Source organism: Microplitis demolitor, chromosome 3 (genome assembly GCF_026212275.2).
Source record: "Microplitis demolitor isolate Queensland-Clemson2020A chromosome 3, iyMicDemo2.1a, whole genome shotgun sequence".
Taxonomy (NCBI): Eukaryota; Metazoa; Arthropoda; class Insecta; order Hymenoptera; family Braconidae; genus Microplitis; species Microplitis demolitor.
Window position 1 is genome coordinate 19,143,480 of NC_068547.1, and position 27,320 is coordinate 19,170,799.

General features: G+C 34.7%; 1 protein-coding gene across 3 annotated transcripts; it reads right to left on the bottom strand.

The window, feature by feature from the left end:
• Window positions 1-20,534: 20,534 nt before the first annotated feature.
• On the bottom strand, window positions 20,535-24,515 carry LOC103574571 (uncharacterized). Of its 3 annotated transcripts, none has more exons than XR_008403399.1 (8): window positions 24,373-24,515; window positions 24,146-24,281; window positions 24,021-24,061; window positions 23,737-23,950; window positions 22,978-23,123; window positions 22,213-22,498; window positions 22,030-22,116; window positions 20,535-21,157 (listed from the first exon to the last, which is right to left on the bottom strand). XR_008403399.1 is itself a non-coding variant. In XM_053737348.1 (5 exons), the coding sequence occupies exons 1-5, from the start codon at window positions 24,451-24,453 to the stop codon at window positions 23,031-23,033; spliced, it is 438 nt and encodes a 145-aa protein (XP_053593323.1). In that variant the 5' UTR covers window positions 24,454-24,501; the 3' UTR covers window positions 22,814-23,030. The 3 variants fall into 3 exon arrangements, 1 of the variants encoding a protein (XP_053593323.1); XR_008403398.1 differs by having other exon boundaries at window positions 23,864-23,950; window positions 24,373-24,502; XM_053737348.1 differs by lacking the exons at window positions 20,535-21,157; window positions 22,030-22,116; window positions 22,213-22,498 and having other exon boundaries at window positions 22,814-23,123; window positions 23,864-23,950; window positions 24,373-24,501.
• Window positions 24,516-27,320: the final 2,805 nt, after the last annotated feature.

Below are 27,320 nucleotides of genomic sequence, written 5' to 3' on the forward strand. Positions count from 1 at the left end.
CGATACCGAGTAAGTTCAATGTTTCCGTAGTTTTCCTGCCGTGCAACCTGCTCATATTGCTAAAACATTCCTCAGACTGCTTGAGTCAAGGACAAGGGTGGCCTACTATTAATTGACTAATACTAAGTACCAGAACTAATTGACCTCGTGGTGTTGAAGAAAATTATGGATGTGCAACCTAATCATTGTTCAGATTCCTTGATTGCACAGTAGATGTTATATGAGCGCCCTGCAAACCAATGACATTGATTTATACCTCAGGAAAGCCAATATATACATCGTAAGCTTGTGGTCTAACAAAATAAGGAAAGGGCGCAATAGTGACTACGAGCTAGTTACTAAGAATTCCAGGATTTATACTGATCTTTATTCCGTCGTGGATCGCCTCTCGTCCTGACGGCGTTCACATTCACGGTAGTCATTACCACGAAGGTTACTTTACTTCCTCGAAAGTAAATCAATAAAATTCCTCTCAAGCTTCGAACGCTTCCTAAATAAACAACTCCAATTGGTTCAGAAGTTAATAAAAAAAAAAGTAACCCACTTACTTTTAATGATTTATAAATTAAATTAAAATTATCACTTGTATTAGTAAAGAATTTTGATTAAAAAAGTAAATGGACATGTGTGATGGATATTATTTTAAGATAGGTTTTAAAATAGGGCAATAGGATGAGGGGAAGTATAAGTTATATAGAAGGCATTCTTGCAGGAAACGTGTCACGTATGAGTGTAAGATGTTGACCGGAATCTTCTTAAAGTTTTGAGGAGAGAGAGTGAAAACAAGTTAGATAAGAGGAGACGAGAGAATATTGGCATACCGAGGAAAAGAATTTAGAGGGCTTGCGTGCGTCTATCCGTGCAATGAAGGGCGCGGGATTATTTTCCGACTTACGTGTTATGTATAGTACTGATATACGAGTAAGCGTGCGGACAGATGCGCAAGGAAGAAGTTAAGGAAGTCAAAGAGTTTGGCTCTCAATTGCTCGGCAAACTATCCGGACGGTGATAGATGTCCTTTTGGAGTTGGAATGCTTGCGGAAGTTCCGAGACTCCCGCGCGCGCTCGTGATGGAATCTCATCGATGTGTTCTTGTACACTTGGCATCGGCATTCATTCCAAGATGGTCCAGCACACATCCCCTGGATATGCGAACCCTAATCTAGGTGACAACATCAATTTAGGCTTCACTTGTTTTACTTTAACCTAACGTCTAATGTCAAGTAGGAAATCCTCAAATAATGATACGTTTTTTTTTCAATTATTTCTTCTTAAAGGGACAGTTTTTTTTTTGTCTACTAGAAATTAATTTCGGGCGATTGTTAAAGGTCATAAATTTACTGAGGAATGTAAAAAGTGATTGTAAAAAGTATTATTGAGTATAAAAGTAAAATTTTTTTGCTTATTTGAATTTTAACCGCCGAGAAAAGTACGTTTTGTTTTTATAGTAGCTCGTGAATGAGTGTTCGATTTCAGAAGCTCTCTAATGTATATAGTACACGTGTATGTACTGAGAGTAGACGGTGTGCAGAGAAAGATGAAGGATGAAGGATGAGGAAAGCGAGGATGATGGCGTGGAACATAAAGCCACGTTCATCATACACAATAGACAGCCATGAAACAAAACGGCGAAGCACGCGGCTGTAAACTGGAAATATGTCAAAGATAATAAAACAATTAGCCATAAAACATAACGACCCCCGTATGAATTGTTTGTGTGTTTGTGAGCGAGTGTATGCCGCGAGATGGACATTAGGACAAGAGTGAGTGAGTGAGTGTAATGGAGAGGCGACAAAAAAATAATAAAAAAAGATGAGCCAACTCGAGGCGTTAAAACGAAAAGAGAAAGAGAGAAAGGTGGGACAAATGAATGGTGACAAGTTAAACAAAAAATACGGTGGACAATGCACGCGGCTGTATGTTGTACGTCTGGTGTGGTGTTGTGTATAAAACCTACGTTAATGCATGCTGAGAGGTTGTATATTACTTAGTAACACTCACGTTAAGTAGAATATTCTATGATAATTATTAACAAAGAGTCTTTATTTTTATACGTCAATTTTAAAAAAGCACAAAGTTTTTTTCTAACTCATGCTGTGGTTAGCATAAAAATCATAATTGAGAAATTGATTATTCTGAAAATAACGGAAATTGTTAACAGTTTATTATCAATAAAAAAAAAATCAATTATGCCACGACTATGAAATAATTTATAACTCTAAATAGTAATATAGATGGGTGTCAAGTGATCCATAAATAATTGTCGTGTAAAAAAATTTTTCACTTTAGTTTGGCATTTATATGACTCAAAGAAAGAAAAACATTTATTTAAAAGTCCCGTCGAATGCTACAGGGGAGAGTATATATTTTTTTTTTATTTTAACTGAATTTTAAGATGAATGGTGTAGATAAGAAACAATAGGGCGGTCACTTGGTGTGTTCTTTCTCTCATCTCGCGGCAGAACGAACAAAATGTTAAATAAAATAAAGTTAAAAAAAGTAAAAAATAGTAAAGATGAAAACAAAAATAAAAAATGCTGGATAAAAAGAAAAAAAAAAATTCGAGAAACAAAAGGCAACTTGATGTTTCAACCGCAATGAGCATATATATATATATATATATATATATATATATTTAGAAGTCTCTGTATATGAACTCTCTTTAGTTGTAACGCCTTGAGCGTCTTTTCTTTACCGCTGACGCCGGCGTAATAGTGCAAGGATAATAGCATGATGCTCACAGCAGCAAAACGAAATATATATAGATATAGATATATAAATGCGCAAAAGCAGCAAAAATAATAAATAAAAAAAAAATCACAAGAAATGAGAGACGAAAGAAAAAGGATGGAATAAAATGTGTTGGTGCATCCGACGTCGTCGTTACTTGAAAGATCTAGCAGCTACTGTACAGGCATCAGACATCAGACAACAGACAGACAGAAAGACAGTAAGACAGACATCTGCAGTGTAGTTGAAGCCACGATAGTCGAGGATATATATCTATAGAAATAACTTGTTGTTTCCGGGGTCATGCCTCGGAATAAGACGCGACGAACGTTCGTCGAGGCGCTCGAATCATCATTCTATCGTTTCAACGTTACTTTATGGTCTGTATATATATACATATGTATACGACTAGACACTAGTCACAAGTCATAGTATGGACGAGACTAAACCATTCGGCATCGACAAGAGAGAGTGGGCTACCTACGCAGCTTCCTTCGCTCATAAGGATAAGTACTCATGTATTACTGCATAACACTATTTTCTGCTAGGCTTTATCGAAAATAAATCCTCTTGAGAGCTTTTACGCTGCACTCCCGTCAACCTAAGTATTGTTTCAGTGCTCTCACTTATGGCGACTAAATCGCACACTGCTTTCTCATACTACTATACGATAATGAAAATTAGAGACGACTATTTAAAAAATATGATTTTAAGTAAAAGTGTGTACTTAGCGGTGGGAAAATAATTGTTTGTGTATGCAAAGTGATTTTGTAAACACGTTGATTAATGGACTCAGAGATTATGTTTTTCCTGATGAAAGCGATGAAAGAGTTCTCGTAGTTCATTAATTTTGATATTTTATTTTACGTCATAAAGACGAGAGTTAATACCTTTTATCGACAATAGTAATTAAATTTAATTTTTGACTTAACCACTACTTAAACACATCTTTTATTACTTTTTAAATTAAACTAGTCGATCACTCTTTTCAAATATTTTTCGTCCTATTTTTTTAGGTTATGTAGGGTATAACAAGTAGTTACTAATATGAGGCTGTTTTTTTTCGGAACTCGTTTTAAAGGCTTATAACTCCTCTTACTTTTAAAAGTCTCCTCCATGATTGGTTCGCACCTCACTTGATAAATTTTCATAAAAAAATTTTAATTTAAAGGGAAGATGACAGCGAAAATTTTTTGAATAATAACCAGGGGTGGAAAGCGACCAGAGAAGTAATTAGGAGATACTTATGTATAATGAAATTTGAATTTTAGTTTACACTGACACCAGAGCTCAATTCATTGGCAATCGATACTCGCAAAATTAAAAATTCAATTTTTATTATGATCTTAAGTACATTTAATATTGATGACTTTTCTCATAAGTGTCTTAGAATTTTCAACTCTTATAATAATAATAATAAAATCAAAATTTATTTAGAAATTGTATGTAAGTTATTTATTCAATTTTATTTGTAACATATATATTTATATTATTTTCCCTACGAGCGAAGCAACCGAGTTGAGAAAATGATTCTATTAATTTTTCCATCGGGAACGGCGCACTCGTGCATACCACCCTATTTCTTATTGTAAACTTGTTCTCTATCTCAATTTTATAGCTAAGCTCCGCAATGCCTTTAGTATTAGACTCGTTTTATATAAGTGTAATACTCAATGTAGTGCTCGTTTGAGGGTGAAAAAATTCGCCAGTTGTTGAGATAGAAAATGTGAGTGAGTGAGTTGAGGTGGTGGTCGGAGTGTGTGCGTAAATGATAAAGATTCTGAGGAATTTTTATCAGAATGAGACTAATAAGAGCGTAAGATGGTAAAAGTGGAGATGGAAATGTAGATGAAAATGGCGATGAGAGTAAAGAACGGTAGCAGTGTCTTAAAATAGTTTGGGGAAGCAGTCGTTTAGGTAACATTGGCTAAACAGTCTTCTCTCTTACTGCTTATTAACTCCGAAGAACCGAGGATCGTTATGTCTCGAGTTTGATAATATAACCCAGATGCTCCGAGAAAGCTAGTAGTTGTAGTTGTAGTTGCGAACAACCAACAACAAAAGAAGACAAAGAAAAATAATAATAAGAAAATTAAGAAGATGCAAAAGATGATGAAGATGGAGATGATGAACAAGAAAAAAACAACTTGCTGGTAGTTAGAGTGAAGGCTTTCTTTGATCGTCTCTTGAGTAATTACCCGTCATTACGGATCGACAGATACCACATGGCTAAATTCCTAAATCGCGAGCACACCTTTTGCATTAATACATTATTCATTTTCTCGGGGTTATTTATCGTCCAGTGGGGTGAACCTTAAATCCGAGGGATGTTCTCACACCGATTTACTTAATTCTAATTTTACTTTTATTTTTTATGCGATGTAAATATTTTTTTACTTTTAATCATAAATTACATTTTTTTATTTTATTTTTATTGCATTCAATTTTTTTTTACTGCCAATTTTTCGTCATAAATTTTTACTTACAAATAATTTTTGTATGAAATCTATAAATTTAGAGATGAAGACGAATCCAAGTATAACAAGTCAATTAACCGTTAAAAATATAAATAGGAATAGTGTAAAAGCAATAGTCTCAACAGTGTACCAAGTGCTGAAGACATATATACGTCGTGTAGTAGACATAAGAGGGTGACTTGATTACGATTCTTCGTAGGTACGTTGCCGAGGCGAGGTTATTAGAGTTTCTCTCGGTCGTTTCATTGTTTAACGACAAAGCGATCGGTGAACAAAGGGTTCCATAGCTATTTTTTATTTATCATTTTCTTATTTAATTTTTTTACACGTGGGCGACGTGTCTCTCCCCTCGCCAACAGATTATAAGAGTTACACCGGCAACTCTTGGAGTTTATTTTATACACCACGACGTCTACCGACGACGATCAACCGCGACCGGTTATATATTTGTATATACAATACCAACTACCTACATCTTGACGTGTAGTTCCGTTTTAAAATACAAGCACACTCACAAGCTCACATAAACATCTTTTACTCATTCCTAGTTCTCTACCAGTATATTTACAATGTGTACGCCCTACTCCTACGGATATAAAGAACCGCAAAGTTAAGAGACACACATAATAAGTGAAGGAATCAAGAGAAGAAAAGTGTACCCCACTTTGTAAACTCGACAATTATTTTTTTTGTCATGCCGTTGGAGGTGTGGCGACACAAATAAATCCCGGTCTCTCAGGTCCACGAGCTCTTCCATCTTCTGTGACCTCCACAACCTCCTCGTCTTCATTAGACCTCTTTTTACCCTCACGTCAAATTATATAATTTACCATCAAATTTGCCACGCATGTAACGTACGCCCATCAAATATCCATGCCTATGTAACCGTGTCAGTGTAAAAAATGATAGATAACGATCATCACGTAAGTCTCTGAGAGATTTCGCGAAGTCATTTTATTGCAAAATATCAAAAGGGCGTGTGCACATTGTCAGCCTTCTCTGATGATATAAAAACTAATACAGGATCTGAGGAAGTGAAGAACTGTGTACAGTTGTAGATTTAATAATTGTGAATGAACTTGATGGTTTTGGTTCATGAATGGACGGGTGAATATATTTGAATTTAAACACGCGCCGCGGGATCTCCGTTTGAGTGAGGAGCGATTGGTCGACAGGCTTACAGGATACTCGTTTGTATTAATAATGATTCGACAATTTTAAGGTTTTAATTGTTTTATTTAAAAAACCATTTGTCATTTTTGGTCGACACTTTGAAACTCAATAATTATGAGATCTTTGAGAAGCATTTTAATTAACTAATATTTTTATTTATTTAAAAGATAAATAATAATTAATGGTTTATTAAAAAGCTCACTGATGTAATAAAAATCTCGGTCGGGTAATAAAGACGGAAGAAGAATGAGCAAAAAATAAATGACTGGTGGTTAGATGGCTTTGAAGAACAGATAAGAGCCATATCTATATAGTTGAACGAAGTCTCTGAGAGAGTGAAGATAGGGAGTGTCGAGGTGCGTTTAAAGATCGGATGAACGCGACGAAACCGCAAATTAAATTAGCGTCTGGCGGAACGACCAGCGACGTGCTGTGAGTAGCGCAAGAAAGCGTTTGCTGACCGCTGCTTAACCCGGCTTAATTACCAATTAGCCAATAAAAACCCACCAGTCAGCAGAGCAACTGCAGTCGCGCGTTATGGCCCTGCGTTCTCGCGTTTATGCCTCTGCGCTTTTTTTACCATGCAAAACCCTTCAGCTTCTTATATTTTTTTATCCAGGTATTCTTGTCTCTACTTGCACTTTACACATATCACAGTACAAGAGATATATGTGCATGTGCCCACAGAAGCGCTTGGGTGAGAAAAACGAGCCTGTATAATTACCAGCGGCAAAACATCACTCGTAATGCTGCTTTAAGAGGGCGACAGGAATTGTTGTGATTTTTTTTTTTTCGCAAAACAAGTCCACAATCAAAATAATTCTGGAGGTTTGAGTTTTTTTGTTAATTAAAAAAAAATCAGACAGTGATTTGGAAAATTTTTTTTTTTAAAAAGATAAAGTGAAAGGGCAAAGGTTAATTCAAGACTTTGAGAGACTTCATGACATCGAGATAAACTATTTATTTTTTTTTTTGTTTGACTCACCTTATGATACGACTTTAGTTCGACACCCACGTCGTTTCCGGTCTCCTCCTCTTCCTGGCAAGAAAGAGTATCATCTTAGGGGAGTGTGAGCGTGTATGGATCTCAGTCGCTGCGCGATAACCCGAAAGAAGACGAAATAAAGATGAAAAAAATAAATAAAATAAATGAATGAAAAAAGAAGGGAGTAGTAAGCGCGTCCCCTCGATGCACCTCATGGGTCCTCATAATTACCAGTGCTCTCCAACTGTTATTATTAAGCCGATATTTTACCGAGGGGACACATGTTCGCGCATATAATTTGCAAAAGCCTCTAATTATGGGTTAGTGGCACATACAGATACGGGAGAAAAGTATGTAGATATGTTAGTGGATGGTGTGTAAGAAATGGCCAGTGAGTAGGTGACTAGGGAGGAAACGAAGAAGAGAAAAAGGGCGAGGCGAGAGTCTTAACTCCGTTCGCCTACGCGTCAAAAACTTCGAGTTCCACTCCTTTGTACTTTATTATTAGCAACCTGTTGTTGCTGTTTTTATTTTTTTTAATTCTTATGTATTTTTACATTAGTTTATTTTTTATTTCGTAAATCGGCCGCTCGTTCAATGCAGCACGTTAAGAGATTCTCGGAATAAAAATAACTCAATTGTATAATTATTATTTTATTTCCAAGTGGGTACTTTTTCGTCAACAAAGGTGGCCCAGGATCATCACATGTGGGATCTGTGATTTGTCGTCGTGATAGTTGAGATTATTATGGGACCACTATGAGAATGTGTTGCTATTTGTATTCGTCTGTATATAAATATATTTAGACTGACAATAATATTATGTAGATGTATATTTATAGTGAAGGATGAAGAAGAAGAAGAAGATGATGATGATGATGAAGATGACACAAATGTTACTTTATATATAATGTGAAATATGATAATAAATGATTGAGTGATCAAAGATTGACATTTTTCTATTATATTAAATATAAAAATAGTATGTCGATATTAAGACAGATTATTATCTGGTGCGTGTGTTTGTAATAAATGTTTTTACGCTATTTGTTGCTGGAGAGTAAAAGATTAGAGTAAGAATGAAAGAGAGATAGTGGTGACAATAAAAATTTAAGTACCGGGTCCATTGTATCCAAGTTTTTGAGGCTCGAGTGATTTTTGATGAGAAAATATAAATAAAACCACCGTGAAAGTTTTCTTTGGATGAGCATTTATCGGCAATTGATCTCGCGATCGTTGTTGCTGTGACACTGCACTCAATGCTATATCTAAGGTTATAAATGATTATTGACGTTCGGTAGAAGAAAGTGTGTGATGCGTCTTGGTGGTCGGTACCGAGGGCTGGAACCCCGGCAGCGCTTTTGACTGACGGGTGCACAATGACAGAGAGCATTGGGACGTTTTGAGGAATGGAAGTGAAGGCGAAAGTTAAAAATAGGCGAAGATGAATAAAAAGGAAGAATAAGAGGAGTTTAATATTATTGATCTTTTTAGGTGTCCCAGTGAACGCCTTCTATATGACTGTAGTTATGTACTGAGGACTATAGTTTATCGCTTAAATCACGCCCTAATCATTTTGCTGTGGTGTATAGGGCGGTATTATATTGTGCTGGAGATAAGGCATCTCGGGTCGCGTATGAATGATTGCTATCGTCTTAAAGGAATAAAAACAAAATTATTATTATATTTTAAAATAATTGATTCCTGTTAATAATTTTTGTAAAATTAAATTTTTTGTTCAACAGGTTGGTAATTATAAAATTGTCACAAGTGTACGTACTAAGAAAATAAACAATTTCTTTCCGCATGCTTTTTACCAGAGAAAGTTTTTATATACATATATATATTTCCTGAGTGTAACAACTCATACGCGGACAAGATACAAACGTGATAGGATTTATCGATACAACCCAAGGCAGAGCTGAGTTTTAACCGATAACACTCCATTAAAAGCAAGGACTAGACGTAAGTGCGAAAAGAAATTGCGTGGGATCTGTATCTGTATTAGATCATATTTATATTTAATATGTCATCAGATTTGATTACAAACAAGTAGTGCATGGCTATCTGAAGTAGCTTACGAGCTTGTCAAAAAGTATATTATATCCAACCAGGAAACGCATGTCACTTGTTACACATAATACTTTCACTTGATTTTCAACCTGCAGCCGAGTTTTCTGTGACATTACTGTGCAGTCAATAAATAATACAAATAATATTTATAAAAGTGTAGTATAAAAAGGTGACATGAGTCAAGGCAATCTTGATGAGACACCAGAATTAAGTGAAGTCACAGTCTTTTATATAATATTATAAAGATTGCGTGGGTGTGTACCAGGCATTTAAATCCGAAAGAAATAACTGTGTAAAATCAATTACATCTCACCGTGCTCGATGGCTAGGCGTGGTACTGACTAATAGAATGGTTTCCAAACCACCTTTATCATAATAATAATCATGAGCATCCCTAAAACCGGTTGTAGAAACTAAACAGCGTAATAAAATTTTTGCTATTTCATCTCTTCAATCACGATCTCCATCGCCGTCACTGTTGCCGTCATTGAGTCAAGTATTTTCATCCACTTATCTGGATATTTTTACTGGCTACCACTTGAAAAACATAGTCTCAGTAATGTTTACCAACAGCATTCGACAAGAATCATAATAATAATATTAATAATGATGATAATCATCATAGGAGGATTTAAAAATTCAGCGAGGATCGTTGAGAGTTATGCAGATTGTCTGCAAAAAGTCTGGGCACCTTGACACGGAATCCACAGCATAAAGTCACCTCTGGGCTGATCGCCACAAATCATAACTACTATGGAGAAAAGTAGTTGACTGGTGAAGATCGTTGAGAGAGTTAGCGGTGTGTTTGTTTTCTGGTGGGCGGGTCTCGGTCCCGTGACCGAAGAGCGGGTCCTCTCGGTTAAGGCCTCGCGAGAGATCACCAGCCCCGAGCTGCAAGTCACGAGCCAACAATAGTACAAATAATAACAAGCCCGAGTAGTCTGCCGTTCGCCCTGCTCGGATATGTCGGGGCAAAGAGGAAGAAATGAGAGGCATTTCTTTTAAAGCGGTAGCTACCACGCTACGTGCTTAAGCTCACTTCACAACGAATCTTCCCACAATAGCTGGCATCCATCCCTAAAGCATTCAATTATTATAAGTACGATTTGGTTCCTCGTAAATTTAACCTAAAATTGAGCTATAATTTAATGGTTTTTGTGTGCTTTGTAATTTTAGCAGAATATTATTTAACACAGCCTCTTTTGGAGAATTCACAGAGCAAGGAGTCGAAGTTGAGATGGTTGGAGATGAGTTCTAACTTGAGGACGATTGTGGAGGCCGCTTGAAGCAATAGCTGGCGTGCGTTCGTCTTCCATAAATGTATTGCATATTCCCATAGAGGCTGCTACGGAGTCCAATGCTCAGACTCAAAGGTTTAACTTCTTCAGCAGCAGGAGTTGCAGAAGCAAGTCAGCAAGCCGCTGGCCACGAGACCGTGCAATGCAACCACCGAGAAACAGTACTACCGTCATTGCCGGTCGGACCAGGCCCACCCACAACGCACGATCTCTCCGCGAGCGCTTTTGCTACCGGTATTGAATCCAGCGCATTGTTTTTGCCCCGGTCATGAGTATACGGAAAGGATTATTTGCATCTCGAGCCACCGACTTGTCCATATATACATACATACATTTATATATACATACATTCATATATAATGCCTCGGGATATGCGAGCTGTAGCTACTGTCGCGATTATATAGTCCCGGATAAAATAACTTGATATATATATATACATACATATATATGCTTCTTCAAATAGTTTCATCATTTATTCCAGTGATTTAAAGATTTTAAAAATGAAGTAAAAAAAATGTGGAGCGAGAATACAATGGCTAGACGCAGTACTGAAGAAATCGAGTGGAGCAAAACAAGAAAGTTAAGTGTAACGTCGACAGGAAGAAGATGAAAAGGAGGAAGATGCTGATGGTGAAGAAGCGCAGCCTTCCGTACGCTGGTAATGGCACCTAATACGGGCACGTTGGTATATACGACACCGCGAAGACGAATAAGAAAAAGAATAAGTTGAGGAATAAAAATGAAAATAAGAACAAGTAGAAGAAGTAGAAAGAGTAAAATAAGAGTAAGAATAAGAGGAAAGAGAAGAAGAAGAGTAAAAAGAAAAAGGTATAGTTTATAGTGATTACATGGGGTCAGGTCCCAGCAATAAACCATGCCACGGTGGCCGTACCACTCTTGGTGATGGTGCTGCGGCCACTTCTCTTGGTCTCCCGCTCTCCCTCCCCGTTCTTTATTTGTGTGCATCAGCATCAGCATCAGAAGCAGCAGCATCCTCTTGAGAAGAGCAGGATGATCGGCTGCTAGCCTTCCCAGAGCTGGAGGACGACGCGCCTACGCTAAACCAAAGCTAATTTAAAATCCCAAGAACGATATAAGAGTCAGTGAACAAAAAAAGTGGAAAAGTGTCTCGTAGCCCACTCTCTTGAGTATATTTATATATATATATATATATATATATATATATATATATATATATATATATATATATATATATATATATATATATATATATATATATATATATATATATATGTAAGAATAAAAGCAAAGAGGAAAGGAGAAACATGAGGGGGACGAAGCAACACCGGGAGCCATCCTACTGGAATTTAAATAATAATTATAGTGTTTAATATCATACGAGGAAGCTGAGGGTATCCGTACGTCTCCCCCTATACCTCCAGACTCTCAGATGCTTGGCCAGCAGACGTACCGACTCTGTAGATAATATACTATACTACATAAAAGAATAATAAGACTTTAAGAACCAGCAAACGGCGACCAGGAATCTCTCACCTCTCACTATACAAGTAATTCGTCGCTCGGTAGCAGTCTCAGTTAATGGCACGGTTATGTCCTCCCTACCTCCACGCAGACTGTCTGGCTCGATCAAAATGTTTATCAAATTATCATCAATTTAGTGGCCCGTCGTTTTTGCTCATTTTTTAAATCTCATACGCGCACCAGACTTCTGGAATGTTAGTCCACGGCAAAGATCCAGACTAGAGCACATAATCATTCATGTATTTTTTAATACTGATTTAGTTTTTCGACTATTTCCAATTTCGCATTAACTAAGATCTCTGTGAACATATGACAGATTTGTTTTAATTAAAAACATTTTACTTTAAATGGTGAAATGATATCCGTGATGTAATTTTGTTATGGGACAAATGTATCAATAAAATAAATTATCTGAAATGTGTCGATGCGTTAATGAATTTAGAGCCACCCGTAAAGCGTGAAGAAATTGCTGCTGCAAAAGAGTACGGCGCTTCTGTTGTTAAATGTAAAATGCGTATTGCAGTGACAGTGTGTGATTAAAGTGTGAAGCTTTTAAAAGAGTTTTGTAAAGTCATAAGTTGCGATTCGTTCCTGCAACCAGTAGTTCTTAATCATCATTATTCTTCTTCATATTACACTTTAATGCCACCTTTGCTACTGTTGTAGGTAATGTTTCGATGCTACTGCGCTGTTCGAGGTATAAGACAATACATTATTCGAACTACTCATTCCACCAGTAGCTTAGACGCTCCAGTTTCTCATCCGATTGCGAGAGCAATCAATCGTTTATGTGTTCACGGCACTTATTGCGCGCGCTTTTAAATTTAAAATGTCTTTTCAAGGAAGACCACACTGATATATGTATATATACATCTATACAATACACACATGAAAAAGATAATTGCCAGATGAATAAATGCAACATGAAACAGACTGGTGTGTGCTCATGATGATTGGATGACTGAAGTTAGAGGTCATCTGCAGTAGTGGCAGTGGCAGAGCACCGGTAGAAAGCTTAACAGAGTATCCGGGACTGATAATAGCGTTTGATAGACATCTTATGCCGGATTAAATCCAAGGTAAAAGAGATCCCGGTAGTTGTGATCGATGCTAAGATAATGATCCCACGGAATGTAACAATTTTATTTTATTTTTTAAAAGACGTAATTATGGATAAAAGTAACGACTGAAATATTCTCTCGAGAAGGAATCCAAGCCAGTAAGTTTAAAGAATAAAAAAAATTCTTTATCGTAAATGACTCCTTGTTATCCTTATTATACGGCGAAACGGCAAGAAAAAACACCCGAGTTGGTAAAGTGTAGGATAGATAATCTGGCTATTAGAGGTGTCCCTCGTGAGCCCAAGGGTCGAGTGTCGATGGTGGGTCATCGGGTCGTCGATAGTCTTCATCAGGGTTAGGTGATGGGTCGTAGTCGTATGTTACTCAGCATCTATCAGTAAATTCATCCTCGTTTTATTCTTTTACTGAATCGATTTGTCCCTTCAATTTGTTCTTACAGACTAGTGGACATTTCTTTTCACATCCTTATCTGAAACCACCGTCCACCACGTTCTTGTGGACTTGCCTGCACCTTCCTTGATCATCAGACTACCGTGCCTGGATACTCCTTACACCAATCCCCCTCCGTAAACTCAGCAAACTGAATCACGTTGATTGACTGTCCGGCAGGACATAAAAAAAGGACTCGAAATTTATTTTTATCTTGCAATCAACTTGAGAAAAATTGTCAATAAGATTAATCATATCATCGTGTTATTTATTACGAGAGTTTCAATTGAAAACTAATTTTATTTTTTTTTTTTTTCATTAGTATTAGTATTGATGTAATGCACATGGTTATTTTATTATTTAAGAGAGACAGAAAGCTTGTCTGGTCAGTGTTTGACAGGCTGTCCAAATATCGCCACTGGCCATCACAACATCCAGTAAAGCCTATAGTTGTTGCACGAACCATACGCATGCATACCGATCTCCCGTGTACTCATATAGCTCCCGGGGATTCATCGGTACTCTGGACATGACACAACCACTGGGATATATAGATGACGTGCCAGAGAGTAGAGGCCAGTCATTGCTCAACGATTGTCCGCTCTGTAGGCCTCCCAGTGTACAAAAAATATATGAGAGCGAATAAAAACAAAAAAAAAAAAAAATAGAATTATTCTAGCATCACCAATATAAAATGACAAATGTAAAATGGACAAAATTGACGTGACAGTTTTGGCAGAGAGTCATTCGGATAAATCAATGTTTGTTATATGTGCTTCCGTTTTTAAGTTGACCGTCATTCAATTTGTTGTTTGTAATGGAAATTCTGGTGATTGAATGCATTGATCATCGAGCGCTGTAATTACCAATTTGCTGTCTTCATTTTTTTCCATTGCATTTTTTTCCAAAAAATCAATTTTCAAAGCAGGCTAATTCTGTGTAACTGGTTACCGGTAGCTGATGCTTCAAATAAATGAAAAAGGACACAAAACATAATAACACAGTGAATTGACGAATAAAACGTGAATGGCCGCATAAATGTGTGTACAGATAAAATGAGATGATGCGCCGGCGAGAAATGATGCACGCGGATCGTAGAGCTTAGTATTCTGACCGAGTCTGCCGTTCGTACCACAAACGAAAGATAACTCAGCCAAAATGTCACGTGAACGTGCGATTGATAAACGAGTAACCCCGTACGTGTCGAAGAACTTGGATGCATGAAATCCGTGCCAAGGACATCAACGCTATCGTTATTCCTAGGAGTTGCTGTTACTCTCACGAGAGATTGAAAGAGCTCTTGCTATAGTGCACTGCTAAATCTATATGAGATAGGATCTATAAATGTATAGATATATATATATATATATATATATATATATATATATTATATATACACTAAAAGAGAAAAAGCTTTTGAGTTTGAGTTTATAGAAAATAGAGAATGGAGTTGATCTACTGCATTGAACGTTTTGCAAATCGAGTTTCCAAGATATGACACTTTCTGACTGATCTGTCGCTATAACACGGTCGATTGAAGAGTTTTTCGCAAACAGCTAAATCGAATCACTAGCCAAAATTTACATTCAAATAACAAATAAATTTTAAATTCAAACATTTAATAAAGTATCCGCTTAAACGAAAAGAAAATAAACAAACTCAATACTCTTTAATCTTTGTGGCCACAAAAGAACGATGCATGGATCTACTTGTATCGGCATTGAGGGCAACTCAAGCCCAACAGCAGCAGGAGCAGAAGCAGGAGTAACAGCGTATAATCTCGGTGGTTATTAATGGCGAACGTTTGGGAAAGTGCTACCGGGCAGAGCAACCCCTTTGCCTCCTCTCGATCCCCGTTACCACTCAATCATTTTTTTTTCTTTCTTTATCGTCTTTTTCTCGTGATGCTATATATACGCGCCGGTTGCTGGTTTGCTCATCGGTGGCTGGTTCGCATCCACCGTCGGGTCTGACTTTATATTTTTTATTTTAACTTCATTTCTTTTTGTTTTTGCTTTTGCTTGACTCAACTTTTTTTTATGGTCCAAAGAAGTAGCCCCCGTTCTTAGAGCTCAGCTCTGGAGCTCGGTCTCTTCTCAGCTCCTCGCGGCCTTCTCGTGTCTCTTTTTCGCTTGGTAAAACTGCATTCCGCTTGTCGTTAGTTTAGCTCTCCTTACCCCGCGGCTTCACCAACGGCGATCCTAAGCGAGTGCTGCTTTAATTACCGGCTCCGGACGATCTCTTCGCCGCGCCCGGGTTAATCACCTTCTCAGTTATACAAATGCTTTCCAGGCGTTATTTTATATTGCACCGCTTACTTCTATATACGCAATAACTCATTAATACCCAACACTCAAATTAATCATTAATATAAACTACCGAGTAAACAATTTAAAATATTATTTTCTTCCACTCCTTTTTCATTTGATTTTATTTTATTTTTTATCATTTGTTTATGGGAAAATAATTTTGCCCAACTGTAGATTAGAATTTCCCCGTGAGAAAGAGAAAGTTAAGAGTAGATGAAAGACTTAGTGACCTTGGGCAAGTGATAAAAGCGGAAAACTCTATTTAGCAGGCCATAAAGAGCAACCGAAATGTCTGTTTGGTGAAGCCAAAAGTGCTCGACCGTGGGAAACAAAGTCAACTAAGAAAAAGGGATGAGGATCTGAAGGCAGAAAAGCAATTGAGGATTTTCGATAGTCTTCTTACTGAAGAATACCACTCTGTACAAAAAGGTTTGCTTAAGAATAAAGGATCCTCATTGACGTATATATCGGAAGGTCAGGTTATCGGTAAAATCGGACACGGGGTCGAGAATTCGGCTTATCGAGAATAAAAGTAAAGTCTTGACCCTCTGTTACTTAAACCCTCGTACTCTTATTTTGACTCATCCGGACAGATCCAGAGGGTCCAAATTGTCTCGTAAAATCAACTCGATTGCCGTCAAATTCAGTCGCTATTTTTAGCCATGAGTCTGTTTTTTGTGACAAGTTTTTCAATAACGTTACAATTCAAATATTTTTAAAAATAATCATTAACTTATTTGGTTAATTAGACTGCAAACGAAGTTTTTTCCTAGCAATGATTGCTGAGAAGGTGATTAGGATAGGGATTATTAAAGTTGGAAAACTAGAAAACGAAAGAGAGAAAGTTTTGTGTGCGGATATAAAGGACTCAGACCACCAAAAGTAGTTGATTCAAAAATACTTGGTAGAGAAAAGCAAGATAGAGGTAGAAAGTATTTATATAAGTGAGAGTAAATGAGTGCGAGTTTTCCAGGGTGGAAACGACCTTATTCGGGCTCTGTGAGTATTCGAGTTAATGGGGTACTTTGTTACCCCGCTGTATATCCTCAGGGCTCGCGAGGGATTAATACTTCCTCGTTCGAATCTTCACGGCTTTTCTCGAATCGTGAAACGAACCATGTCAATAGACTCTATGTACCACTTAACATTATTCATTAAAAGATAAACTTTCTTTGTACTTGACTTTATTTTTTTATTTCATTTATAAAATTTCCATGCTCATTTAAAAACATTTTTAAAGACTTAAATACAAATCTTACTGTTTTTTCCTATCATAAAGGCATAGGCCTAATTTACTTTTTATAATTCTGCTGATCAAACTTACAGAAAAAATTACACTGGCATTTTTTTACACTGGCATTGATATCTATTTCAAAATAAATTTTTTTTTTTACCAAAAAAAAATATATGTTTTTATACCTCCATATTTCTAGACCAAAAAGGTGTAATAGTTGATTTTCGCGGGTTCAAAAGCCAAATAGATAAAACCATAAAACAAAATGTCGGGAGCCGTAGAAGTAAAGCAGCTGAAAATGCAGTGTAGTGAACGTCATATTGTGATGCATAAGGATGAGAAGCCAAGAGCATTCCACGTTACGCTCGTAGGTCACGAGGCATTCGCACGTCGTTTAAACTCTACTTTGTTACTCCAAGACTAATACCCATATACTCTGTTTTTTATATACAATAAATATATATATATAGAAAAATGAATTTATATACTCTTTCTCTCGTTTGGATTCGCGAGAAAATATTTTGCTATTATTTTCTGGTTCTTAAACTCACTGATTGGAACCATCGATTTTCCGGCCTACTGATTATTGGTTCGCGTAAATTTTAAAGAATTTAACCGATTGATTCATCCGCGCCGCTTATGATGTTGCAGAAGCATTTTTCGAAACAAATTGGCTCATAATATTTTTCAAAAGTTTTCTATTATTTTTCAGAGTAACGCACAGTACAAGTACAGAAGACATTCTACACTTTATTACACTCACTTATTGCTATGTTATTTTTCGTTGGGATTCAAAAATACCCATCTCGAGTTATTTAATAAATGGAAAGCAGACAATAATATTTGCTAGACTGAATCCGAAAATTGACATGAGTCTTGGGAATTTTTTATTCAAAAATATATACGTAGTATATATTGTATATTGTTATTATTATTTTTTTAAAATTGGTTATATTTTTTTGAATTCTTTCGGAGTAATTTTCCAGAGTTCAACACACAACAGCATTCCGCGTGACTGCATATCCCTGTCATTGCAGCTGCTGCACGTCATTCGGAGACAAGAGCAAAAGAGCGCAAGAGAGAAAGAGAGAGAGGATAGAGAGTTTATATAGTTTGTTGGGATTTCCCGGACCGGCTGTTTCGTTGAGTTTGGGCGACACTGATTGCCAATCAATATGCCCATCTCGCTAGAGTCTAATTCACCAACAATGTTGATCAATCAGCTCACAAACTCATCGGTCTCTTTTAATTATTTATTGATGTTTTCTCTCTCTTTTTAAATCATAACTCGAACAAAAGAAATATTTTCAGTCTAAATTTTATTCAATGTTTTATTATTGAAAATGATCTGTCACCCAACTGTCACTAATTAGTCAAGAAACATTTTATAAACGACGACAAATTTAAAAAATAATATGATTTCTAATACAAGCAATGCGAAAACCGGAAATTAGGTCACTTATCTGGTTAAATTAATTAAAAATTAAGATAATAGTAAATATTAAAATTATTACGTTTGTTTAGATAGCAGTAAAAGATTTAATGTATTCAGTTAGTGTACCCGTAATCCGTGGAATTATTAATTATACGATTTTGAGTGAGAGCAGTATGGCATGGTGATGATCAGGGAGTGAGTCTCCAAGTTCAGTGAAGCGTAGATATATATTTGCGTGATCACATCGTATATAACCTACAGCTATACATATAGACATATAGACGTACATTTATTCCCGTGTAGCTGTATATATATATATATGTACATATATATCAACCCAACACGTTTACATAAAATACAAGAGTTGTATATTGCGCGGATTCACGTGCATTTATGGTACAGCCGGATAGCCGCGGTATTGCGCTGATTGCGACGTTGTTTGCTGTGCATTTTGACTACGATGACAGTCTGTATACTACGTTATTCCACATCAACGTACAATTTAGATTGTCTAAATTTTGCTGCTTCTGTTTATTATTGTATCATCTATGTTGACAAAGTTTTAGATTTATTTTTAAAACTAAGAAAAATATATACATAAATCTTTATTTCAAATATAGAGTCGATGTAAGTGGATGGAAAGTGATAATTGAATTAGTAATTCAATTCAAACTTAATAGTATTATCGATGATCCGTAATTCCGTTATGTATCAAAAATCAATAATGTGAAACGGAAGTAACGGAATTTCCGGTTAAAGATTATTGAGGGCTGTAATGCTTCTGTGTTTGTGTAGCGGCTACATACATGCCGATATAAAGTGTGTCCATGATCCAGAGAACAAGCTGGAAAAGATGTATGCCAAACGGAAGCCAATGTACCCGGAAACCATTACTGCCCCTCTAATTTCTTTACGATCACAATACCATTGGTCACGCTGCCGTATTTACTTTATATACAAATATATATGTGTGCGTGTTGGTATGTATGATACGGCATATAAATATAGATGGACACTTTACCCTCACATTTGCTCTGATTTTTTTTTAAATATCATAGACTTCACTCAGTTTTATTTAGAAATTTTTTTTATTACTATTTAAAAATTACATATATAAATAATATATTATCTTATAAGTTTTCAGTTTCTAAAATTTTTTTTCATCTTAGCGTCAAAATCGTAGTAATAATAATTTGATACACAATTGTCGAATTTATCCAAATGAAAACCTTTGATGCAAATACATTTGCCTAAATAATTTTTCCAAGATATAATACACGTTTCATTTTCCCCGCATTCAAAATGACGACATGGGTCGAAAATTGCATATGCCTGAGTACAATATTTTTACAATTATAATGACACATACTTTTATAAAATAGCTTTAATTACATTACAAATAATGATTATACTTACATCAGCTTTTAGCGAAGTCGATAATAAAGAAATTGAGGAAAAAATATAGATTGCGAAATACTTCATGATTATAAATAACTAAAAAAACCGTAGTACAAAGTTGTTGGATTTATAGACTATATCGTGTCAGTGGCTATAATAACTGAAGATTAAAGATTAAAAGTTCTTTGTGTACTGTTGTCAAAAAGTATACAGTTCAAGAACCTTAAGTCAATGACGACAATGACGGATGTGTCTATTAAAAATTATATATTTTAATTGATTCCTATTTAAAACAACATTAAATATTCTAAAAATATAAATACAAAGAACATATTTTTCAGGTTTTATTAATATACAAAAGAAGAGATTAAACAATAGATTAAAAAAAAAATTTTTGTTATCGTCGATATATATATATATAGTTCTCATATACTATATCATCAAACATTTAATGTGATAATGAAAAATGTCCATTACAGTTTAGAGCTCAACATATGATAAAAAACAATCAAGAAGAATCTGATTGGTAAATAAATATAACTGTCTTTGAAATATATATTACCCAGGCTTTTACTATCTGTACTTATATCTATCCATAGAAACATGTTTCAAAAATACTTTTTATAAGAACTACGTACTAAGCAGTTCGATACTTACTGCACTATTTATAGATGCACTAATTCTTTGAAGTTGGAACATGATTTAATGCGATTATTTTTATCAATATTTTTTTAAGTAAAATAAATATTTAAATAAGTACATAGCAAAGTATTGAAATTTTCTCCAGATAATATTCATTGATTTTTTATTTTTTATATCAATTGACAAGTACATAATTATTAATTAGGCTTTGTTGTAAGTTCATGTCATTATTAGCGTACACAAAAAGCAATATGACGTCTTACAATGCACCTTCCTTGTTTATACCGACACATGAAATTGACATGAATGCATGGATCTTCACATGAAAACGAACTTCGATTACAGATCAAATTGCTAGGACAATCTGAATGTTTGAGACACTGGATTTCCTTTAATATAAATAATTAATCAGTACTTAATAATATCATTACTCTCTAAATCAAAAATAGTGCATATACACTATTTTTCAATACTTTTCACTATTTCAGATTTGAAGCATACACGGAAAAAATTGATTGATAATAATAGTAGTTCAACTTCTAATTATTTATGTTATGCTCAATAATTAATGTCGTTTCTATCAGTAACATTATGATTTTAATGTTTAAACTGCTATAATTAACAGTTAATCGTTTAAATATACTGCTTGACTATTTAAAATTACTACTTAAACCTTCAAAAACTACACGACACTTGTCAAAAAAATGCATCTGTTATTAATTTCTTACGTTCTACTCGATAAAATTTTCTAAGAATCGGTCTAGGCGCGCTGTTGACAAGAATCTCAGTAATGTTTACTAATATTTTTTTTCCGTGTAGTAATTGCTATTTTAATTTTATAAAATTGTCGAATATCAAGCTTTGTATAAAATTTGAAAATTAATAATGACGATTTTTTTAGTTGACTCAACACATATATAGTAGGAATTTACGGAATGAATCTGGAGTGAATGAGAAGCGTACAACCGTTTATTTATTTAACCCCTTCGGAGTGAAATTCACTCCGAAAGGGAGTTTGTTTTAATATTAAATCTCTGAATTAGAGTGAATACGAATTGAAATAAAATCCAGACCACCCCGAAATCACCCCGCTAATAAAACAAACTTTTCATTTACTCCGTATGCAAAGTGATTTTATTTACAAACTCCTGAACTCCGAGTGAATTCGGATTTAAATTAAACCCCTAATTACTCTAAATTTTTTACAATGTATCTGAACTATCAGAATTTAATAGATTGCTTAATATTTTAAGAATCATACCGTGGGTTTACAGAATTTTTTGTTGTTATCTATGATAAGACAATGTTCAGTAGGTTCACACTCTCCATTGCAGGGATCGTTTTTTTTCTTAATGTAAAAGTTAAAAAAGTTAAATTAATTTTAAAAAATATAAATATTTTTTCATAAACTACTGTATTATAATTTTTATAGATATATATTTACAACTCTTATCTCAGTAGCCTTTGAAAAAGTCCAGATTGTAATCACGAAGAGCAGTATGGATGCCCAAGGAATCTTAAAATTCTTCATTGCAGAGTTCGAACGTAAACTGACGTAAAAAATGCGTTTTAAAAAATTTTAAAGGTTAATGCGATTTATTATTGTTGGCATTATATCACATATACAATTAACGATGGCGGTTAAAGTAAGAAATTTAACCATTAAATATTGGTCATTAATGAGTTACATTTTATTGCCACATACTCCGTCGTTGATAGATGAACCCATTCTGTTAATTTGTAATTGATAACAATATTATAAATAGAAATAGAAATGACGAAATTTTTCTAAATATATTTTATATTTATCTTGATGATTGACTTTAATATTTAATATAATTCGATTTTTCATAAAATCAATGTATCAGTGAAATAAATAAATTTTTATGTTAAAGACAGTTATTTTTTTTTATCTAATAAGTAATGACACAATGTGGGTTTTTCCGCTATAAATCAGTAATCATTAATTTTAAGACATAAAAGATAAATTTTATTTCTTCATGTTTCTATAACTAAATACGCAGAAACGAAAAATATTCTGGAAAAATTTTAAAGAGTAAAGAACTATTATTATTTAAAAAAAAAATACGTAAATCAAAAATTTTTAATACTGAGTATAAAAATATAAAAAATAATTTTATGTTAAGAGGCTTTAATTTCATGGATAGATCATTAAATCATTTTCATGGATTATCATAAAAATAAAAACCTGTTACATTATTTCAGATGGTACTTGTCTCAGGGCCAACATTTTTTTACATTTCAGGACCCGTCACATATATTTTGGCATCTCAGTAACTGCAAGTTGCATACCATACCGTAGGGACAGTCTTCGTTAATAAGACAATGATTAGTCTGAAATCGATGACAATTATTAGATATAAAAACATATGTTACGGAGAGAAAATTATGGTAACTGTCCCTACATTTATGAATATTAACCCATGAAGTTATGGTAACAATTACAGTACTTATGGGATGTATGGGTTACGCCCCGAATTTCTAGAAAAAATTTCCATGGATTCCCTAATAATTATGGTAACAGTTCCTGTATAGAATAGCAATGGTCACTATACTCATGGAAATGATTACCATTGTCACACAGGACTAAATCCTATATCATCGAAACGGTAACATAACATTATGGTAACTACTGCCATAGTAATATAGGAACGATCACCAAAATGCCATAGGAATCATTACCATACTTTTATAGGAATTTTTTACGATATTGATAGGAATAAAACCCGTATTGAGAAAAATCCATGGTTTTATTCTCATTCATCTCCACCCATGTCACCCATCTTCACCTCATCTTCATTTATCCTCATATGAATTTCTTATTCATGTTTAAAATATTAATTTAATTAATGCCGTAAGATGGACGGCGGAGTCGAATTTGAAATGATAGGAATGGTTACCATTTTTTGCATAGGTGCCATTTCTATGATCGATACTTAAAAAATACCTGTTACCATACGGTATGGAAACCATTCCCATAATATATTTTAATTGTTACAGTAAATTTCTCTCCGTGCACGTTGTTAATTGTAAGCATTGTTGATATTTTTAGTTGTAGCGAATAATTATCCCACCTGCAATACACAATAAAAATTTCCATCGGAAGTATAACATTTACTATTAAATCCACACAAATCATCACATCGTGTTCTTTCGCTTTCCTGTGTATAGAAACAAACAATTTTTAAATTTATGTAATTTTTAGGTAACAATACAAGAAAATAAATTTACCTTGGCTTTGTTTGAATATAATAACTCAGTTAGAACAGCACCTATTTTTTTTTTTAAATAATGGATTATTTGAAACTCTTAAATATCTGAAAATAAATATGTAAAAATATGAGCATATAATTTACCGGAATAAACACACACATCATTTGCATCTTTTTCATAATATCGGTAGCATTCACAATAAGCTGTGTTATTTTTTACACTACAGTAAGAATTTGGATCGAAACAAATATGGTTACTGCACGATTTATTGGTGTCAGACTGAAAATATATCAAGGCATTAACACATTCATTAATATTGTAATCAAAATAAATATATATTTGTTATATGGTTAAAAATTTGAATAATTACGTATGTAACTTCTCCTGACACTGAGCACGATAATAATGTATCGATTATTAACACAAACAAACAATTATTAACAAAATTCATTTTCAATATTTTTTTTTTTTTTTACGGTAACAAATTGTACTCAAATGATATTTCAGTGTCTACTATTATCATAGAAACATAGATTATTTGTGTCAAGTAAGAGAACGTTTCCAATTATTTACTGATAAATTTTAATTATCAAGCATTTAATGATGTCGTAATCGTGACAGAATGTGACTATAACAATATTCTTTATTAACATTAATTAGACGATAAAATAAATTTAATGAATTATCTATCTGCGTATTTTAAGTATTCAGTCTATTCTACAAGAAAAAAATTCAAATTTATTAAATTTAAATTAATAAAAAATTAATCAGATAGAAGGTGATGGTCAAATAAGGTACTTATCTAAAATTTTAAAGCATATATGTATATATATATATACATACAATTTCAATCCATCGTATAATAATTTTGCTAAAAATATTAAAGAAGGATTTAGCTTTTTTTTTTTTTTTCATTAGAGTACTTAATGAAAATCAAGTAAAAGAAAATTTTTTTAATAACCAGATAATTACTAGGTCATATGAAATTTGAGATAACTGGTTTATTTCCCTTATGTATTGTTTTATAAAAAGAAAATAAAAAAAAACAACTTGCAATCCACCACATCCTCTTCATTTTGCAGTGACGTCTACGTGATCTTAGAATGAGCATCACACAATTTAGCCGGGAGGGGTGCAGTCAGAATGACGTTTGGGATCAGAATCAGTGGATCAAGTGAGCACAAGTCCCTGGGGCAGAGGATCGTCAAGAGTACATAGCTCGTACATAGTCTCGAGAAAGTTGATGGTTGTAATGCTGCCGTTCATTCCCTTCATCAGTCTTTACACATACACACACACTCACTTACCGGAATTGCAAACTGATAATAGTCATACACGAGTCTGACGACGATGAGCGAGCACCGGGATGACCGCTTTGCCAGGTGTGGGCATACCGCTGTCTTACAATCATCAACAACATCCATGTACATCGGAGATTTCACTTGTCACCTGCGGGTCTTATTCCAGTAAACAGGAATATCCCATCAGTTGGCAATCAAAGTGCCCTTCCAGCTACAAATATCAGATAAAAAATGATCCAAGAAAAAATACCACATCATCTTTTATTTTTGCTAATAACTGGAAATTTTATCCACCCAAGAAAATACTGTTTAACGTTATTATTTGGTGCCCATTTAAGTTTAGCTTTGTAATTATTGCAATTCGGAGTACGTGATTCAAGGGATGCTGGACGAAGCTTGGACGATCATCGAAAGAAGAAGTAGAAGAAGAAGAAGAAAAAGAAGAGCAGAAGAAGCTGATATTACATTAGCTCCCGGCTAAAATGCGGCAGACTTGGTGGTTGGTATTCTACCTCTGGTACTTGACTCCTTGGCTGTTAAAAACCTCGGCGGTACCTTATTCTCACAACAATTCTCTCTTCTAACGTCGCTTGGGTCTACTCGTCGAGCTTCGGGCGTATGTATGAGAGACGTACGTGGTGGAGTGGTTGACGGCGTAAGTCAAGTGAAAAGAGAGAGAAATAAAGAACGAATGAGGTTGAGTTAAAAATAAAAAATAATAAAAAAAACGTTAAGAACGAACGAAAGAATGAAAAGAGCAGCAGCGCAGTCTGTAGCTCGAGGCGGTGCAGCTTCTCCTGTTCATTTCACGTAGCGCTTAGCTTTACTTGTTTCTTTTAATCTGTAACCTGGTCTCATAAGACGATGCTTTTTCGTTTTCTTAAGCGTTCAGTGATATACACGAGGTTCTCTGCTATATATATCATATATATGCTTTGAGATAATAGTGCAAAGGATAGGGGACAAATTTGATACCGATGGAAAAAGCCTGAGCTGGACCCATGACACCAAAGTAAACAACGACCAGATCGAACGAGCAATTTTGAAGTACTATTGGCACGAATTTAGTTTACTTTGTCAATCTGCCTCTTCCACTGCCTGTACCTCTCAACGCGAGCTGTTTCGGGGGAGTAAATACCAAGCTAAACTTTTGGCAGAACTCGTGATTTCATTGGAGAGTATCGCCAAGGGACAATGGGTAACAAGGAGGGTTTAGAGATCACCTACCAAAGTTGTGACGATATGTGTGTAACGTAATGATGCACATGCTCAACTCTGTTTTATCATGAGTGAAATACACAAGGGATCTGATGATGCAGCAGCTCGCGACTACCACACAGACGTGTACCCATGACACTGTAAAATTACCGCGTCAAAAACAATTACATTACGGATCAACGATTTCTTGTGTGCTTACTCTTTGTATATTTCGCGCGATCCTTGTCACCAGTCGACGAAACACCGCTCTCCATGTCTGACTACATCTTTCTTACATTTGCTCTTGTCAGCTTTTAAATTTTTTAAGCTTACTGAATTTTGTCGCATTAACAAACTAACGCAAAAAAACATCTTATAACATTAGCTTCTGAGTTTAAAAAATAAATTAATGATATTTATATGAAAAAATATTTCTAAATAAATAAGACATGTTTTTTAGACTGACTAATAATTGAAATAAAAAATATTTTAAGATGTATTGATGGTTCGATCTGCCGAAAATCGACTTAAAATGTCTGCGGGCTTTTAATTTACATATTTACATTTTTTGTTTTACTTTACTATGCAACTATTAACAATAGTGTTCTGATATCCACATATGATTGATAAAAAATATTAAATCAATTGAACCATGTAGTTGATATCAAGAATGTTAGTTTGATTGAAAAGTGAGACCGGTTCAATAGTTGTATACCGACTATTTCAGCAAAGGGTTGAAGAAACAACAGATAGAGATAGAATTATATTTTATATTGACAGAGAAAGAGAGCGAAAGTTTGTGGAATGAGGGCCAATCAAT